Source organism: Bombina bombina, chromosome 7 (genome assembly GCF_027579735.1).
Source record: "Bombina bombina isolate aBomBom1 chromosome 7, aBomBom1.pri, whole genome shotgun sequence".
Classification (NCBI taxonomy): domain Eukaryota; kingdom Metazoa; phylum Chordata; class Amphibia; order Anura; family Bombinatoridae; genus Bombina; species Bombina bombina.
The window spans coordinates 443,338,580-443,359,451 of record NC_069505.1 but is presented as its reverse complement, the minus strand read 5'-3'; the positions used below and the strand labels follow the sequence as shown (position 1 = coordinate 443,359,451).

The 20,872-nt window shown below is 48.4% G+C and overlaps 1 protein-coding gene across 1 annotated transcript in view; it reads left to right on the top strand.

Annotated features, from left to right (window-relative positions):
- The first annotated feature begins 1,679 nt into the window (after nt 1–1,679).
- Nucleotides 1,680–20,872, top strand: part of SEPTIN3 (septin 3) — a 173,950-nt gene continuing 154,757 nt past the window's right edge. The window contains exons 1-3 of the mRNA XM_053721386.1: nt 1,680–1,982; nt 6,370–6,783; nt 14,630–14,984. Of these exons, the coding sequence (XP_053577361.1) occupies nt 6,373–6,783; nt 14,630–14,984 (766 nt within the window). The 5' untranslated portion in view covers nt 1,680–1,982; nt 6,370–6,372. The remainder of the gene's footprint in view (nt 1,983–6,369; nt 6,784–14,629; nt 14,985–20,872) is intronic.

Sequence of the window (20,872 nt, the reverse complement as noted above, 5' to 3'; positions counted from 1 at the left end):
CTTTAAGACTATCTAGTTTTTTTTTTTGGTATAATTGTGTTAAGTAAGAAAGGACCAGGGGGGACCCTGAGACCAGTGTAAGGAGAGAAGGACCAGAGGTGACCCTGAGACCAGTGTAAGGAGGGAAGGACCAGAGGTGACCCTGAGACCAGTGTAAGGAGGGAAGGACCAGAGGTGACCCTGAGACCAGTGTAAGGAGGGAAGGACCAGAGGTGACCCTGAGACCAGTGTAAGGAGGGAAGGACCAGAGGTGACCTTGAAACCAGTGTAAGCAGAGAAGGACCAAAGGTGACCCTGAGACCAGTGTAAGCAGAGAAGGACCAGAGGTGACACTGAGACCAGTGTAAGGAGGGAAGGACTAGAGGTGACCCTGAGACCAGTGTAAGGAGGGAAGAGCCAGAGGTGACCCTGAGACCAGTGTAAGGAGGGAAGGACCAGAGGTGACCCTGAAACCAGTGTAAGGAGGGAAGGACCAGAGGTGACCCTGAGACCAGTGTAAGGAGGTAAGGACCAGAGGTGACCCTGAGACCAGTGTAAGGAGGGAAGGTCCAGAGGTGACCCTGAGACCAGTGTGAGGAGGGAAGGACCAGAGGTGACCCTGAGACCAGTATAAGGAGGTAAGGACCAGAGGTGACCCTGAGACCAGTGTAAGGAGGGAAGGACCAGAGGTGACCAGAGGGAAGGACCAGAGGTGACCCTGAGACCAGTGTAAAGAGGGAAGGACCAGAGGTGACCCTGAGACCAGTGTAAGGGGGGAAGGACCAGAGGTGACCCTGAGACCAGTGTGAGGAGGGAAGGACCAGAGGTGACCCTGAGACCAGTGTAAGAAGGGAAGGACCAGAGGTGACCCTGAGACCAGTGTATGGGGGGAAGGACCAGAGGTGACCCTGAGACCAGTGTAAGGAGGGAAGAACCAGAGGTGACCCTGAGACCAGTGTAAGGAGGGAAGAACCAGAGGTGACCCTGAGACCAGTGTAAGGAGGGAAGGATCAGAGGTGACCCTGAGACCAGTGTAAGGAAGGAAGGACCAGAGGTGACCCTGAGACCAGTGTAAGTAGAGAAGGACCAGAGGTGACCCTGAGGCCAGTGTAAGGAGGGAAGGACCAGAGGTGACCCTGAGACCAGTGAAAGGAGAGAAGGACCAGAGGTGACCCTGAGACCAGTGTAAGGAGGGAAGGACCAGAGGTGACCCTGAGACCAGTGTAAGGAGGGAAGGACCAGAGGTGACCCTGAGACCAGTGTAAGGAGGGAAGGACCAGAGGTGACCCTGAGACCAGTGTAAGGAGAGAAGGACCAGAGGTGACCCTGAGACCAGTGTAAGGAGGGAAGGACCAGAGGTGACCCTGAGACCAGTGTAAGGAGAGAAGGACCAGAGGTGACCCTGAGACCAGTGTAAGGAGGGAATGACCAGAGGTGACCCTGAGACCAGTGTAAGGAGGGAAGGACAAGAGGTGACCCTGAGACCAGTGTAAGGAGGGAAGGACCAGAGGTGACCCTGAGACCAGTGTAAGGAGTGAAGGACCAGAGGTGACCCTGAGACCAGTGTAAGGAGGGAAGGACCAGAGGTGACCCTGAGACCAGTGTAAGGAGGGAAGGACCAGAGGTGACCTTGAGACCAGTGTAAGGAGGGAAGGACCAGAGGTGACCCTGAGACCAGTGTAAGGAGGGAAGGACCAGAAGTGACCCTGAGACTAGTGTAAGGAGAGAAGGATCAGAGGTGACCCTGAGACCAGTGTAAGGAGGGAAGGACCAGAGGTGACCCTGAGACCAGTGTAAGGAGAGAAGGACCAGAGTTGACCCTGAGACCAGTGTAAAGAGGGAAGGACCAGAGGTGACCCTGAGACCAGTGTAAGCAGAGGACCAGAGGTGACCCTCATACCAGTGTAAGCAGAGGACCAGAGGTGACCTGCAGGCTGATGAAGGAACATCTTCTAAGATCTGAACAAAACAATGCTTCTGCCAGGAATGCTCAGATCATTTAGGTATATGCAAAAGAAAAACATTGTTTCTCCTTAAAGGGACAGGAAACCCAAAAACGTATTTTATGACTCAGGCAATTTTAAATGACTCATCAAATCAAATTTGCCTCATTCTCTTGGTGTCCTGTTATGAAGGAGCAGCAATGACAATATATATATATAATTTATATATGTGCATCTAGCTCTTATTACTGCTCCTCCTAAGCCTGCCTAGCTATGCTTTTCAACAAAGGATACAAAAAAGAACAAAGCAAAAACGTACCGAAAGTAAATTGGAAAGTTTCAAATTGATTCTCTATCTGAATCATGAAAGTTTTTAATTTTGACTTTACTGTCCCTTTAAACTCTATTTTACACCCCACATCTACCCTACAAAACATATAGCAATACCTGCCCTATATGCAACTCACACCTGCACCACACACCCCACCTGCACCACATATAGCAATACCTGCCCCATATACAACTCACACCTACACCACATACAGGAATACCTGCCCCATATAGAGCTCACATCTACACCACATACAGCAATACCTGCCCTATATACAGCTCACACCTATACCACATATAGTAATACCTGCCCCATATCCAGCTCACACCTACACCACATATAGCAATACCTGCCCATTATATACAGCAATACCTGCCCCATATACAGCTCACACCTACACCATATATACCAATACCTGCCCCATATAAAGCAATACCTGCCCCATATAAAGCAACACCTGCACCATATATAGCAATAACTGTCCCATATACAGCTCACACCTACACCACATGTAGCAATAACTGTCGCATATACAGCTCACACCTACACCACATATAGCAATAACTGTCCCATATACAGCTCACACCTACACCACATATAGCAATAGCTGTCCCATATACAGCACACACCTACACCACATATAGCAATAACTGTCCCATATACAGCTCACACCTACACCACATATAGCAATAACTGTCCCATATACAGCTCACACCTACACCACATATAGCAATACCTGCCCTATATACAGCAATACCTGCCCCATATACAGCTCATACCTGCCCCATATACAGCAATACCTGCCCCATATACAGCAATACCTGCCCTAAATACAGCAATACCTGCCCCATATAAAGCTCACACCTACACTAGATAAAGCAATACCTGCCCCATATAAAGCAATACCTGCCCCATATACAGCAATACCTGCCCCATAAACAGCTCACACCTACACCATATATACCAATACCTGCACCATATAAAGCAATACCTGCACCACATATAGCAATACCTGCCCTATATACAGCTCACACCTATACCACATATACCAATACCTGCCCCATATAAAACAAAACCTGCCCCATATACAGCAATACCTGCCCCATAAACAGCTCACACCTACACCATATATACCAATACCTGCAGCATAAAAGCAATACCTGCACCACATATAGCAATACCTGCCCCATATACAGCTTACACCTACACCACATACAGCAATACCTGCCCTATATACAGCTCACACCTATACCACATATACCAATACCTGCCCCATATAAAACAATACCTGGCCCATATACAGCTCACACCTACACCACATATACCAAAACCTGCCCCGTATACAGCTTACACCTGCACCACATATAACAATACCTGACCCATATACAACTCACACCTACACCATATATACCAATACCTGCCTCATATAAAACAATACCTACACCACATATAGCAATACCTGCCCCATATACAGCTTACACCTGCACCACATATAGCAATACCTGCCCCATATACAGCTTACACCTGCACCACATATAACAATACCTGCCCCATATACAGCTCACACCTGCACCACATATAACAATAACTGCCCCATATACAGCTCACACCTGCACCACATATAACAATACCTGCCCCATATACAGCTCACATCTGCACCACATATAGCAATACCTGCCCCATATACAGCTCACACCTACACCATATATAACAATACCTGCCCCATATAAAACAATACCTACACCACATATAGCAATACCTGCCCCATATAAAGCTCACACCTGCACCACATATAGCAATAGCTGCCCCATATAAAGCTCACACCTGCACCACATATAGCAATACCTGCCCCATATACAGCTCACACCTGCACCACATATAACAATACCTGCCCCATATACAGCTCACACCTGCACCACATATAACAATACCTGCCCCATATACAGCTCACACCTGCACCACATATAACAATACCTGACCCATATACAACTCACACCTACACCATATATACCAATACATGCCCCATATAAAACAATACCTACACCACATATAGCAATACCTGCCCCATATACAGCTTACATCTGCACCACATATAGCAATACCTGCCCCATATACAGCTCACACCTGCACCACATATAACAATACCTGCCCCATATACAGCTCACACCTGCACCACATATAACAATACCTGCCCCATATACAGCTCACATCTGCACCACATATAGCAATACCTGCCCCATATAAAGCTCACACCTGCACCACATATAGCAATACCTGCCCCATATACAGCTCACATTTGCACCACATATAGCAATACCTGCCCCATATAAATCTCACACCTGCACCACATATAGCAATACCTGCCCCATATAAAGCTCACACCTGCACCACATATAGCAATACCTGCCCCATATACAGCTCACACCTGCACCACATATAACAATACCTGCCCCATATACAGCTCACACCTGCACCACATATAACAATACCTGACCCATATACAACTCACACCTACACCATATATACCAATACATGCCCCATATAAAACAATACCTACACCACATATAGCAATACCTGCCCCATATACAGCTTACATCTGCACCACATATAGCAATACCTGCCCCATATACAGCTCACACCTGCACCACATATAACAATACCTGCCCCATATACAGCTCACACCTGCACCACATATAACAATACCTGCCCCATATACAGCTCACATCTGCACCACATATAGCAATACCTGCCCCATATAAAGCTCACACCTGCACCACATATAGCAATACCTGCCCCATATACAGCTCACATCTGCACCACATATAGCAATACCTGCCCCATATAAAGCTCACACCTGCACCACATATAGCAATACCTGCCCCATATAAAGCTCACACCTGCACCACATATAGCAATACCTGCCCCATATACAGCTCACACCTGCACCACATATAACAATACCTGCCCCATATACAGCTCACACCTGCACCACATATAACAATACCTGACCCATATACAACTCACACCTACACCATATATACCAATACATGCCCCATATAAAACAATACCTACACCACATATAGCAATACCTGCCCCATATACAGCTTACATCTGCACCACATATAACAATACCTGCCCCATATACAGCTCACACCTGCACCACATATAACAATACCTGCCCCATATACAGCTCACATCTGCACCACATATAGCAATACCTGCCCCATATAAAGCTCACACCTGCACCACATATAGCAATACCTGCCCCATATACAGATCACATCTGCACCACATATAACAATACCTGCCCCATATAAAGCTCACACCTGCACCACATATAGCAATACCTGCCCCATATAAAGCTCACACCTGCACCACATATAACAATACCTGCCCCATATAAAGCTCACACCTGCGCCACATATAGCAATACCTGCCCCATATAAAGCTCACACTTGCACCACATATAGCAATACCTGCCCCATATACAGCTCACACCTGCACCACATATAACAATACCTGCCCCATATAAAGCTCACACCTGCACCACATATAGCAATACCTGCCCCATATAAAGCTCACACCTGCACCACATATAGCAATACCTGCCCCATATAAAGCTCACACCTGCACCACATATAGCAATACCTGCCCCATATACAGCTCACACCTGCACCACATATAGCAATACCTGCCCCATATACAGCTCACACCTGCACCACATATAACAATACCTGCCCCATATACAGCTCACACCTGCACCACATATAACAATACCTGCCCCATATACAGCTCACACCTGCACCACATATAACAATACCTAACCCATATACAACTCAAATCTGCACCATATATACCAATACCTGCCCCATATAAAACAATACCTACACCACATATAGCAATACCTGCCCCATATACAGCTTACATCTGCACCACATATAGCAATACCTGCCCCATATAAAGCTCACACCTGCACCCCATATACCAATATCTGCCTCATATACAGCTCACACCTGCACCCCACCTCATGTGCAGATGCAACACAGATATAAAGCTGATCCCATTACATATATTTTATGAATTCTTCTTTACTAGTAATGTGTTGTCTCATTATAGGTTATGGAGAGAGGGCCCTCCCCTTATCACTTAAGAAGCAGAAGAGTCGCTGGGGCCCCCAGGTCACTAATCCCCAGCCGCTTTGGCCGGTTGTCCGGGGCCTCATTTGCCTCCAGTTCTGGTTCTGCGGTGCCATCTGATATATATGGCAATTCAGGAGATAATGTACCCACCCCTGTTTCACACCCATATACAAAGGACCAACATAATGAGGGTACACGGTTCACTAATGCTCCAAATGACCCCCCTGTGGTCCCTCTGGACAATACCCCCCTGACTGCAGCAGTGAAATCACCGCAACTTGTGAGACGAAAGAACAACTCTGCGTCAATAAAGAGACAAAGCACAGCTGTGCCACAGTCACCTACCCTCATAAAACCCCCAACATGGAGCAGAGCAGGTCACACACCAAAGGTATGAATAGGGGATACAGTAAGATAAATATACACAAGGCAACTCATGTATCCCAAAATATGCTTCACATACAGCAGTCACCCATTACTAAATATATGATCATGCAACCTCAAATAGTAATGTTAGTATAGGGGGAGCAAGGGTTGGTTTGGCATGAGTTTATGAGTGTGATTGTTTGGGGGGGGGGGGGTCGGTTGGTATGAGTGTTATTGTTTGGGTGGAGCAGGGGTCAGTTGGTATGAGTGTGATTGTTTGGGGGAGCAGGGGTTGGTTGGTATGAGTGTTTTTGTTTGGGGGGAGCAGGGCTCGGTTGGTATGCGTGTGATTGTTTGGGGAAAGCAGGGGTCGGTTGGTATGAGTGTTATTGTTTGGGTGGAGCAGGGGTCGGTTGGTATGAGTGTGATTGTTTGGGGGAGCAGGGGTCGGTTGGTATGAGTGTTATTGTTTGGGGGTAGCAGGGTTCCGTTGGCATGAGTGTGATTGTTTTAAAAAGAGGTCAATTGGTATGAGTGTGATTGTTTGGGGGAGCAGGGGTCATTTGGTATGAGTGTGAGTGTTTGGGGGGAGCAGGAATCGGTTGGTATGAGTGTTATTGTTTGGGTGGAGCAGGGGTTGGTTGGTATGAGTATGTTTGGGGGAGCAGGGGTCGGTTGGTATAAGTGTGATTGTTTGGGGGGGGCAGGGGTCCGTTGGTATAAGTGTGATTGGGGGAGCAGGGGTTGGTTGGTTGGCATGAGTGTTATTGTTTGGGGGAGCAGGTTTCCGTTGGCATGAGTGTGATTGTTTTAAAAAGGGGTCAATTGGTATGAGTGTGAGTGTTTGGGGGGAGCAGGGGTTGGTTGGTATGAATGTTATTGTTTGGATGGAGCAGGGGTTGGTTCATATGAGTATGTTTGGGGGAGCAGGGGTCGGTTGGGATAAGTGTGATTGTTTGGGGGGGAGCAGGGGTCCTTTGGTATGAGTGTGATTGTTTTTAAAAAGGGGTCAATTGGTATGAGTGTGATTGTTTGGGGGAGCAGGGGTTGGTTGGTATGAGTGTGATTGGGGGAGCAGGGGTTGGTTGGTATGAGTGTTATTGTTTGGGGGGAGCAGGGGTCCGTTGGTATGAGTGTGATTGTTTTTAAAAAGGGGTCAGTTGGTATGAGTGTGATTGTTTGGGGGAGCAGGGGTTGGTTGGTATGAGTGTTATTGTTTGGGGGGGCAGGGCTCGGTTGGTATGCGTGTGATTGTTTGGGGGAAAGCAGGGGTCGGTTGGTATGAGTGTTATTGTTTGGGTGGAGCAGGGGTCGGTTGGTATGAGTGTGATTGTTTGGGGGAGCATGGTCGGTTGGTATGAATGTTATTGTTTGGGGGGAGCAGGGTTCCGTTGGCATGAGTGTGATTGTTTTAAAAAGAGGTCAATTGGTATGAGTGTGATTGTTTGGGGGAGCAGGGGTCATTTGGTATGAGTGTGAGTATTTGGGGGGAGCAGGGGTCGGTTGGTATGAGTGTTATTGTTTGGGTGGAGCAGGGGTTGGTTGGTATGAGTATGTTTGGGGGAGCAGGGGTCGGTTGGTATAAGTGTGATTGTTTGGGGGGGAGCAGGGGTCCGTTGGTATAAGTGTGATTGGGGGAGCAGGGGTTGGTTGGTTGGTATGAGTGTTATTGTTTGGGGGGAGCAGGGTTCCGTTGGCATGAGTGTGATTGTTTTAAAAAGGGGTCAATTGGTATGAGTGTGAGTGTTTGGGGGGAGCAGGGGTCGGTTGGTATGAATGTTATTGTTTGGGTGGAGCAGGGGTTGGTTGGTATGAGTATGTTTGGGGGAGCAGGGGTCGGTTGGTATAAGTGTGATTGTTTGGGGGGGAGCAGGGGTCCGTTGGTATGAGTGTGATTGTTTGGGGGAGCAGGGGTTGGTTGGTATGAGTGTTTTTGTTTGGGGGGAGCAGGGCTCGGTTGGTATGCGTGTGATTGTTTGGGGAAAGCAGGGGTCGGTTGGTATGAGTGTTATTGTTTGGGTGGAGCAGGGGTCGGTTGGTATGAGTGTGATTGTTTGGGGGAGCAGGGGTCGGTTGGTATGAGTGTTATTGTTTGGGGGTAGCAGGGTTCCGTTGGCATGAGTGTGATTGTTTTAAAAAGAGGTCAATTGGTATGAGTGTGATTGTTTGGGGGAGCAGGGGTCATTTGGTATGAGTGTGAGTGTTTGGGGGGAGCAGGAATCGGTTGGTATGAGTGTTATTGTTTGGGTGGAGCAGGGGTTGGTTGGTATGAGTATGTTTGGGGGAGCAGGGGTCGGTTGGTATAAGTGTGATTGTTTGGGGGGGGGCAGGGGTCCGTTGGTATAAGTGTGATTGGGGGAGCAGGGGTTGGTTGGTTGGCATGAGTGTTATTGTTTGGGGGAGCAGGTTTCCGTTGGCATGAGTGTGATTGTTTTAAAAAGGGGTCAATTGGTATGAGTGTGAGTGTTTGGGGGGAGCAGGGGTTGGTTGGTATGAATGTTATTGTTTGGATGGAGCAGGGGTTGGTTCATATGAGTATGTTTGGGGGAGCAGGGGTCGGTTGGGATAAGTGTGATTGTTTGGGGGGGAGCAGGGGTCCTTTGGTATGAGTGTGATTGTTTTTAAAAAGGGGTCAATTGGTATGAGTGTGATTGTTTGGGGGAGCAGGGGTTGGTTGGTATGAGTGTGATTGGGGGAGCAGGGGTTGGTTGGTATGAGTGTTATTGTTTGGGGGGAGCAGGGGTCCGTTGGTATGAGTGTGATTGTTTTTAAAAAGGGGTCAGTTGGTATGAGTGTGATTGTTTGGGGGAGCAGGGGTTGGTTGGTATGAGTGTTATTGTTTGGGGGGGCAGGGCTCGGTTGGTATGCGTGTGATTGTTTGGGGGAAAGCAGGGGTCGGTTGGTATGAGTGTTATTGTTTGGGTGGAGCAGGGGTCGGTTGGTATGAGTGTGATTGTTTGGGGGAGCATGGTCGGTTGGTATGAATGTTATTGTTTGGGGGGAGCAGGGTTCCGTTGGCATGAGTGTGATTGTTTTAAAAAGAGGTCAATTGGTATGAGTGTGATTGTTTGGGGGAGCAGGGGTCATTTGGTATGAGTGTGAGTATTTGGGGGGAGCAGGGGTCGGTTGGTATGAGTGTTATTGTTTGGGTGGAGCAGGGGTTGGTTGGTATGAGTATGTTTGGGGGAGCAGGGGTCGGTTGGTATAAGTGTGATTGTTTGGGGGGGAGCAGGGGTCCGTTGGTATAAGTGTGATTGGGGGAGCAGGGGTTGGTTGGTTGGTATGAGTGTTATTGTTTGGGGGGAGCAGGGTTCCGTTGGCATGAGTGTGATTGTTTTAAAAAGGGGTCAATTGGTATGAGTGTGAGTGTTTGGGGGGAGCAGGGGTCGGTTGGTATGAATGTTATTGTTTGGGTGGAGCAGGGGTTGGTTGGTATGAGTATGTTTGGGGGAGCAGGGGTCGGTTGGTATAAGTGTGATTGTTTGGGGGGGAGCAGGGGTCCGTTGGTATGAGTGTGATTGTTTTAAAAAAGGGGTCAATTGGCATGAGTGTGATTGTTTGGGGGAGCAGGGGTTGGTTGGTATGAGTGTGATTGGGGGAGCAGGGGTTGGTTGGTATGAGTGTTATTGTTTGGGGGGAGCAGGGGTCCGTTGGTATGAGTGTGATTGTTTTAAAAAAGGGGTCAGTTGGTATGAGTGTGATTGTTTGGGGGAGCAGGGGTTGGTTGGTATGAGTGTTATTGGGGGAGCAGGGGTTGGTTGGTATGAGTGTTATTGTTTGAGGGGAGCAGGGGTCATTTGGTATGAGTGTGAGTGTTTTGGGGGAGCAGGGGTCAGTTGATATGAGTGTTATTGTTTGGGTGGAGCAGGGGTTGGTTGGTATGAGTATGTTTGGGGGAGCAGGGGTCGGTTGGTATAAGTGTGATTGTTTGGGGGGGAGCAGGGGTTGGTTGGTATGAGTGTTATTGTTTGGGGGGAGCAGGGGTCCGTTGGTATGAGTGTGATTGTTTGGGGGATCAGGGGTCGGTTGCTATGAGTGTGATTGTTTTGAGCAGGGGGTTGGTTGGTATGAGTGTGATTGTTTGGGTGGAGCAGGGGGTCGGTTGGTATGAGTGTGATTGTTTAGGGGGAGCAGGGGTCGGTTGATATGAGTTTGATTTTTAGGGGGAGCAGGGGTTGGTTGGTATGAGTGTGATTGTTTGGGGGAGCAGGGTTCCGTTGGCATGAGTGTGATTGTTTTAAAAAGGGGTCAATTGGTATGAGTGTGAGTGTTTGGGGGGAGCAGGGGTCGGTTGGTATGAATGTTATTGTTTGGGTGGAGCAGGGGTTGGTTGGTATGAGTATGTTTGGGGGAGCAGGGGTCGGTTGGTATAAGTGTGATTGTTTGGGGGGGAGCAGGGGTCCGTTGGTATGAGTGTGATTGTTTTAAAAAAAGGGGTCAATTGGTATGAGTGTGATTGTTTGGGGGAGCAGGGGTTGGTTGGTATGAGTGTGATTGGGGGAGCAGGGGTTGGTTGGTATGAGTGTTATTGTTTGGGGGGAGCAGGGGTCCGTTGGTATGAGTGTGATTGTTTTAAAAAAGGGGTCAGTTGGTATGAGTGTGATTGTTTGGGGGAGCAGGGGTTGGTTGGTATGAGTGTTATTGGGGGAGCAGGGGTTGGTTGGTATGAGTGTTATTGTTTGAGGGGAGCAGGGGTCCGTTGGTATGAGTGTGATTGTTTTAAAAAAGGGGTCAATTGGTATGAGTGTGATTGTTTGGGGGAGCAGGGGTTGGTTGGTATGAGTGTGATTGGGGGAGCAGGGGTTGGTTGGTATGAGTGTTATTGTTTGGGGGGAGCAGGGGTCCGTTGGTATGAGTGTGATTGTTTTAAAAAAGGGGTCAGTTGGTATGAGTGTGATTGTTTGGGGGAGCAGGGGTTGGTTGGTATGAGTGTGATTGGGGGAGCAGGGGTTGGTTGGTATGAGTGTTATTGTTTGAGGGGAGCAGGGGTCCGTTGGTATGAGTGTGATTGTTTTAAAAAAGGGGTCAATTGGTATGAGTGTGATTGTTTGGGGGAGCAGGGGTCATTTGGTATGAGTGTGAGTGTTTTGGGGGAGCAGGGGTCAGTTGATATGAGTGTTATTGTTTGGGTGGAGCAGGGGTTGGTTGGTATGAGTATGTTTGGGGGAGCAGGGGTCGGTTGGTATAAGTGTGATTGTTTGGGGGGGAGCAGGGGTTGGTTGGTATGAGTGTTATTGTTTGGGGGGAGCAGGGGTCCGTTGGTATGAGTGTGATTGTTTGGGGGATCAGGGGTCGGTTGCTATGAGTGTGATTGTTTTGAGCAGGGGGTTGGTTGGTATGAGTGTGATTGTTTGGGTGGAGCAGGGGGTCGGTTGGTATGAGTGTGATTGTTTAGGGGGAGCAGGGGTCGGTTGATATGAGTTTGATTGTTAGGGGGAGCAGGGGTTGGTTGGTATGAGTGTGATTGTTTGGGGGAGCAGGGCTCGTATGAGTATGATTGTTAAGGATGAACAGGGGTCGGTTGGTATGAGTGTGATTGTTTGGGGGAGCAGGGGTCAGTTGGTATGAGTGTTATTGTTTGGGGGAGCAGGGGTCAGTTGGTATGAGTGTTATTGTTTGGGGGAGCAGGGGTTGGTTGGTATGAGTGTGATTGTTTGGTGGGAGTAGGGGTTGGTTAGTAGGAGTATGATTGTTTGGGGGAGCAGGGGTCAGTTGGTATGAGTGTTATTGTTTGGGGAGCAGGGGTCGGTTGGAATGAGTGTGTTTGGGGTTAGCAGGGTTTAATTGGTATATGTGTGATTGTTTGGGTGGAGCAGGGGTTGGTTGGTATGAGTGTCATTGTTTTGAGCAGGGGTCGGTTTGTATAAGTGTGATTGTTTTGAGCAGGGGTCAGTTGGTATGAGTGTTATTGTTTGGGGGGAACAGGGGTCGGTTGGTGTGAGTGTGATTTTTTGGGGGGAACAGGGGGTCGGTTGGTATGAGTGTGATTGTTTTGGGGGGAGCAGGGGTTGGTTGGTATGAGTGTTATTGTTTGGGGGGAACAGGGGTTGGTTGGTTGGTATGAGTGTTATTGTCTGGGGGGAACAGGGGTCGGTTGGTATGAGTGTTATTGTCTGGGGGGAGCAGAGGTCAGTTGCTATGAGTGGGATTGTTTGGGAGAGCAGTGGTCGGTTGGTGTCATTGTTTTGAGCAGGGGTCAGTTGGTATGAGTGTTATTGTTTGGGTGGAGCAGGGGTTACTTGGTATGAGTGTCATTGTTTTGAGCAGGGGTCGGTTTGTATAAGTGTGATTGTTTTGAGCAGGGGTCAGTTGGTATGAGTGTTATTGTTTGGGGGGAACAGGGGTCGGTTGGTGTGAGTGTGATTTTTTGGGGGGAACAGGGGGTCGGTTGGTATGAGTGTGATTGTTTTGGGGGGAGCAGAGGTCAGTTGCTATGCGTGGGATTGTTTGGGAGAGCAGTGGTCGGTTGGTATGAGTGTGATTGTTTTCAGCAGGGGGTCGGTTGGTATGAGTGTAATTGTTTGGTGGGAACAGGGGTTGGTTGGTATGAGTGTTATTGTCTGCGGGAAACAGGGGTCAGTTGGTATGAGTGTTATTGTGTTGGGGGGGAACAGGGGTCGGTTGGTATGAGTGTTATTGTTTTGGGGGGGAACAGGGGTCGGTTGGTATGAGTGTTATTGTCTGGGGGGAGCAGAGGTCAGTTGGTATGAGTGGGATTGCTTGGGAGAGCAGTGGTCGGTTAGTATGAGTGTGATTGTTTTGAGCAGGGGTCGGCTGGTATGAGTGTAATTGTTTGGTGGGAACAGGGGTCGTTTGGTATGAGTGTAATTGTTTGGGTGGAGCAGGGATTGGTTGGTATGAGTGTTATTGTTTGGGGGGAACAGGGGTCGGTTGGTATGAGTGTTATTGCTTTTTGGGGGGAGCAGAGGTTGGTTGGTATGAGTGGGATTGTTTGGAAGAACAGTGGTTGGTTGGTATGAGTGGGATTGTTTTGAGCAGGGGTCAGTTGGTATGAGTGTAATTGTTTGGTGGGAACAGGGGTCGGTTGGTATGAGTGTGATTGTTTGGGTGGAGGAGGGGTCGGTTGGTATGAGTGTGATTGTTTGGAGGGGAGAAGGGGTTGTTGGTACGGGTGTGAGTGCTTGGGGGGAGCAGGTGTCAGTTGGGATGAGTGTGATTGTTTGGGGAAGTAGGGGTCGGTTAGTTTAAGTATGTTTGTTTGGGGAACCAGGAATCGGTTGGTATGAGTGTGTTTGTTTGGGGTGAGCAGGGGTCAGTTGGGATGAGTGTGAGTGTTTAGGGGGAGCAGGGGTCATTTGAGTGTGATTGTTTGGGTTGAGCAGAGGTCAATTGGTATGAGTGTGATTGTTTGGGGGAGCAGGGGTCGGTTGGTATGAGTGTGATTGTTTGGGGGAGCAGGGGTCGGTTGGTATGAGTGTGATTTTTGGGGGCAGCAGGGGTCGATTGGTATGAGTGTGATTTTTTGGGGGCAGCAGGGGTTGGTTGGTTTGAGTGTGATTGGTTGGAGCAGGGGTCGGTTGGTATGAGTGTGATTGTTTGGGTGGAGCAGGGGTTGGTTGGTATGAGTGAGTGTTTGGGGGGAACAGGGGTCGGATGGGATGAGTGTAAGTGTTTGGGGGAGCAGGGGTTGGTTGGGATGAGTGTGAGTGTTTGGGGGGAGCAGGGGTCGGTTGGTATAAGTGTGATTGTTTGGGGTGAACAGGTTTTGGTTGGGATGAGTGTGATTGTTTGGGGGAGCAGGGGTTGGTTGGTATGTGTGAGTGTTTGAGGTGAACAGGCGTTGGTTGGGAAGAGTGTGAGTATTGTTTGTTGACACATTTATAAATTAAAGTCAGTTTCTTGTGCAAAAGGTGTCAATGGAAAATCTACAACCAAAAGACATGACACCCACCCTGCAGCTTCCCCCAACTAGAAATTCTACCCAATCGCTGTCCAGTTCTTTGAAACGTGGAGCAATGTGGTCAATGCTTCCCTTGGTCAGTCAAGCCATGGGAAAGTCTGTCATGGAGGGTCCAAGTGAGATGCCCAGGGGGAAGTACACAAGTCATCGATGGAGTGGCAAGGGCACCGTATCAACAGCAGGGAAACTAGGGAAATGTGCAAGTTCACCCATACTTGTCCGCACACTTTCCGAGGGGGTCTCTTTTTCTACCCTTGACCTACGGACATTTCCCTCAGAAATAACCAACATGTTGGATGATCTGGGTAAGTTTAGGGACCTCACATGACATGCACTAACTGTCCTCCTCTGTATGGTATATAACTTTTATCTTATAGCAAAACTCATAGACAAGTCTGCAAGCTCCACAATCCTTCACCCTTTTCCCAAACCCCCTATAAAAAAGTATCACTGCACCCCCTACCTATCACCCTCTCCTCTCTCACTATCCCTACATCCCCCATCTCCCTCTCCTCTCTCAGTATCCCTGCACCCCCCACCCATCACCCTCTTCTCTCTCAGTATCCCTACATCCCCCATCTCCCTCTCCTCTCTCAGTATCCCTGCACCCCCATCTCCCTCTCCTCCCTCAGTATCACTGCACCCCAATCTCCCTCTCCTGTCTCAGTATCACTGCACCCCCCACCTCCCTCTCCTCTCTCAGTATTACTGCACCCCCATCTCCCTCTCCTCTCTCAGTATCACTGCACCCCCATCTCCCTCTTCTCTCTCAGTATCACTGCACCCCCATCTCTCCTCTCCTTTCTCAGTATTACTGCACCCCCCCATCTCCCTCTCCGCTCTCAGTATCACTGCACTCCCATCTCCCTCTCCTCTCTCATTATCACTGCATCACAATCTCTCCTCTCCTTTCTCAGTATCACTGCACCCCCACCTCCCTCTCCTCTCTCAGTATCACTGCACCCCCACCTCCCTCTCCTCTCAGTATCACTGCACCCCCATACCCCTCTCCTCTCTCAGTATCACTGCACCCCATCTCTCCTCTCCTTTCTCAGTATTACTGCACCCCCCATCTCCCTCTCCTCTCTCAGTATCACTGCATCACAATCTCTCCTCTCCTTTCTCAGTATCACTGCACCCCCATCTACTTCTCCTTTCTCAGTACCACTGCACCCCCATCTCCCTCTCCTCTCTCAGTATCACTGCACCCCCATCTCCCTCTCCTCTCTCAGTATCACTGCACCCCCATATCCTTCTCCTCTCTCAGTATCACTGCACCCCCATCTCCTTCTCCTCTCTCAGTATCACTGCACCCCCATATCCTTCTCCTCTCTTAATATCACTGCACCCCCCATCTCCCTTTCCTCAGTATCATTGCACCCCCTATCTCCCCTCTCCTCTCTCAGTATCACTGCACCCCCCCATCTCTCTCTCCTCTCTCAGTATCACTTCATCCCCCATCTCCCTCTCCTCTCAGTATCACTGCACCCCCCCATATCCCCTCTCCTCTCTCAATATCACTGCACCCCCATCTCCCTTTCCTCTCTCAGTATAACTGCACCCCATCCCCCCTCTCCTGTCTCAGTATCACTGCACCCCCATCCCCCCTCTCCTCTCTCAGTATCTCACCCCCATCTCCCTCTCCTCTCTCAGTATAACTGCACCCCCATCTCCCCTCTCCTGTCTCAGTATCACTGCACCCCCCATCTCCCTCTCCTCTCTCAGTATCACTGCACCCCCATCTCCCTCTCCTCTCTCAGTATAACTGCTCCCCCATCTTCCATCTCCTCTCTCAGTATAACTGCACCCCATCTCCCCTCTCCTCTCTCAGTATCACTGCACCCCCCATCTCCCCTCTCCTCTCTCAGTATCACTGCACCCCCATCTCCCCTCTCCTCTCTCAGTATCACTGCACCCCCCATCTCCCACTCCTCTCTCAGTATCACTGCACCCCCCATCTCCCCTCTCCTCTCTCAGTATCACTGCACCCCCATCTCCCCTCTCCTCTTTCAGTATCACTGCACCCCCCATCTCCCTCTACTGTCTCAGTATCACTGTCCCCCCATTTCCCTCTCCTCTCTCAATATCACTGCACCCCCATCTCCCTCTCCTCTCTCAGTATCACTGCAACCACATCTACCCTCTCCTGTCTCAGTATCACTGCCCCCCCATCTCACTCTCCTCTCTCAGTATCACTGCCCCCCCATCTCCCTCTCCTCTCTCAGTATCACTGTCCCCCCATCTCCCTCTCCTCTCTCAGTATCACTGTCCCCCCATCTCCCTATCCTCTCTATGTATCACTGCACCCCATCTCCCCTCTCCTCTCTCAGTATCACTTCACCCCCATCTCCCCTCTTCTCTCTCAGTATCACTGCACCCCCATTTCCCTCTCCTCTCTCAGTATCACTGCACCTCCATCTCCCTCTCCTCTCTCAGTATCTCTGCACCCCCCATCTCCCCTCTACTCTCTCAGTATCACTGCACCCCCCATCTCCCCTCTCTTCTCTCAGTATCACTGCACCCCCATCTCCCTCTCCTCTCTCAGTATCACTGCACCCCCATCTCCCCTTTCCTCTCTCAGTATCACTGCACCCCCATCTCCCTCTCCTCTCTCAGTATCACTGCACCCCCCATCTCCCTCTCCTCTCTCAGTATCACTGCACCCCCATCTCCCTCTCCTCTCTCAGTATCACTGCACCCCCATCTTCCCTCTCCTCTCTCAGTATAACTGCACCCCCATCTCCCTCTCCTGTCTCAGTATCACTGCACCCCCCATCTCCCTCTCCTCTCTCAGTATCACTGCACCCCCATCTCCCTCTCCTCTCTCAGTATCACTGCACCCCCATCTTCCCTTTCCTCTCTCAGTATCACTGCACCCCCATCTCCCTCTCCTCTCTCAGTATCACTGCACCCCCATCTCCCTCTCCTCTCTCAGTATCACTGCACCCCCATCTCCCTCTCCTCTCTCAGTATCACTGCACCACCCATCTCCCCTCTACTGTCTCAGTATCACTGCACCCCCATCTCCCTCTTCTCACTCTGTATCACTGCACCGCCATCTCCCTCTCCTGTCTCAGTATCACTGCACCCCCCATCTCCTCCTCTCTCAGTATCACTGCACCCCCCCATCTCCCTCTCCTGTCTCAGCATGTACCCCCTATCTCCCCTCTCCTCTCTCAGTTTCACTGCACCCCCCATCTCCCTCTCCTGTCTCAGCATGTACCCCCTATCTCCCCTCTCCTCTCTCAGTTTCACTGCACCCCCATCTCCCTCTCCTGTCTCAGCATGTACCCCCTATCTCCCCTCTCCTCTCTCAGTTTCACTGCACCCCATCTCCCTCTCCTATCTCAGCATGTACCCCCTATCTCCCCTCTCCTCTCTCAGTTTCACTGCACCCCATCTCCCTCTCCTGTCTCAGCATGTACCCCCTATCTCCCCTCTCCTCTCTCAGTATCACTGCACCCCCTATCTCCCCTCTCCTCTCTCAGTATCACTGCACCCCCCATCTCCCTCTCCTGTCTCAGCACGTACCCCCCCATCTCCCCTCTCCTCTCTCAGCACCTACTCCCCCCCCCCCCCCATCTCCCTCTCCTTTCTCAGTATCCTGGTTTCCTTTGGTTGCCTCTGAGCATCTGTGCTAGATCTATTGGGATGTTGAGGATTCAGGTCACGTGAGCTGAGCAGCAGCATCTTTAGCTGAGCTGGAGGAGAAGGGGGGCAGGGAAGGGAGACATCAAACGGGCAGTGAACAAGCGACCAGACCCTTCACCAAGCACAGGACTGATGTTTAAAGGTGGGGACCAGTGTGTGACTGTGTGTGATTGTGTTATTGTGTGTAATTGTGTGACTGTTTGTGATTGTGTGACTGGGTGTGATTCTGTGTATGTGACTGTGTGATTGTGTGTATGTGATTCTGTTATTGTGTATATCTGACTGTGTGATTGTGTGTATGTGATTGTGTGTATGTGATTTTGTTATTGTGTATATGTGACTGTGTGATTGTGTGTATGTGATTGTGTGTATGTTATTGTGTGTATGTGACTGTTATTGTTTGTATGTGACTGTGTGATTGTGTGTATGTGATTGTGTTATTGTGTGTATGTGACTGTGTGATTGTGTGTATGTGATGGTGTTATTGTGTGTATGTGACTGTGTGATTGTGTGTATGTGACTGTGTGATTGTGTGTATGTGATTGTGTTATTGTTTGTATGTGACTGTGTGATTGTGTGTATGTGACTGGGTGTGATTCTGTGTATGTGCCTGTGTGATTGTGTGTATGTGACTGTGTGATTGTGTGTATGTCATTGTGTTATTATGTGTATGTGATTGTGTTATTGTGTGTATGTGACTGTGTCATTGTGTGTATTTATTATTATTATCGATTATTTGTAGAGCGCCAACAGATTCCGCAGCGCTGTGATTGTGTTATTGTGTGATTGTGTGTATGTGACTGTGTGATTGTGTTATGTTATTGTGTTATTGTGTGTATGTGACTGTGTGATTGTGTGTATGTGACTGTGTTATTGTGTGTATGTGACTGTGTTATTGTGTGTATGTGACTGTGTGATTGTGTTATTTTGTGTATGTGACTGTGTTATTGTGTGTATGTGACTGTGTTATGTGTATGTGACTGGGTGTGATTGTGTGTATGTGACTGTGTGATTGTGTGTATGTGACTGTGTGATTGTGTGTATGTGACTGTTATTGTGTGTATGTGACAGTGCGTTATTGTGTGTATGTAACTGTGTTATTGTGTGTATGTGACTGTGTGATTGTGTGTATGTGACTGTGTTATTGTGTGTATGTGACTGTGTGATTGTGTGTATGTGATTGTGTTATTGTTTGTACGTGACTATGTTATTGTGTGTATGTGACTCTGAGTGATTGTGTGTATGTGACTGTGTGATTGTGTGTATGTGACTGTGTGATTGTGTGTATGTGACTGTGTGATTGTGTTATGTGACTGTGTGTGATTGTGTATGTGACTGTTTGTGATTGTGTGTATGTGACTGTGTGATTGTGTGTTTGTGATTGTGTGTATGTGACTGTGTGATTGTGTGTATGTAACTGTATGTGATTGTGTATGTGACCGTTTGTGATTGTGTGTATGTGACTGTATGTGATTGTGTGTATGTGACTGTGTGATTGTGTATATGTGACTATGTTATGGTGTGATTGTGAATGTGTGTATGTGATTGTGTGTATGTTACTGTATGTGATTATGTGTTTGCTTTGTGATTGTGTGTATGTGACTGTATGTGATTGTGTGTTTGTGATTGTGTGTATGTGACTGTATGTGATTATGTGTTTGCTTTGTGATTGTGTGTATGTGACTGTATGTGATTGTGTTATTGTGTGACTGTGTGTGATTGTGTGTATGTGACTGTATGTGATTGTGTGTTTGTGATTGTGTGTATGTAACTGTATGTGAATTTGTGTTTGTGATTGTGTGTATGTGACTGTATGTCATTGTGTGTATGTGACTGTATGTGATTTTGTGTATGTGACTGTATGTGACTGTATGTCGTTGTGTTATTGTGTGACTGTGTGTGATTGTGTGATCATGTGTATGTGCCTGTATTTGATTGTGTTATTGTGTGACTGTGTTTGATTGTGTCTATGTGACTGTATGTGATTGTATGTATGTGACTATGTTATTGTCTGATTGTGTATGTGATTTTGTGATTGTGACTGTATGTGATTGTGTTAAGTGACTGTGTATGATTATGTGTTTGTGATTGTGTGTATGTGACTGTGTGATTGTGTTATGTGACTGTGTGTAATTGTGTATGTGACTGTATGTAATTGTGTATGTGACTGTGTGATTGTGTTATTGTGTGACTGTATGTGATCATGTGTATGTAGCTGTATGTGATTATGTGTTTGTGATTGTGTGTATGTGACTGTGTGTAATTGTGTATGTGACTGTGTGTAATTGTGTATGTGACTGTGTGATTGTGTGTATGTGACTATGTTATTGTGTGATTGTGTGTATGTGATTTTGTGATAGTGACTGTATGTGATTGTGTGTATGTGACTGTGTGATTGTGTTATTGTGTGACTGTATGTGATCGTGTGTATGTAACTGTATGTGATTATGTGTTTGTGATTGTGTGTATGTGACTGCGTGATTATGTTATGTGACTGTGTGTAATTGTGCATGTGACTGTGTGTAATTGTGTATGTGACTGT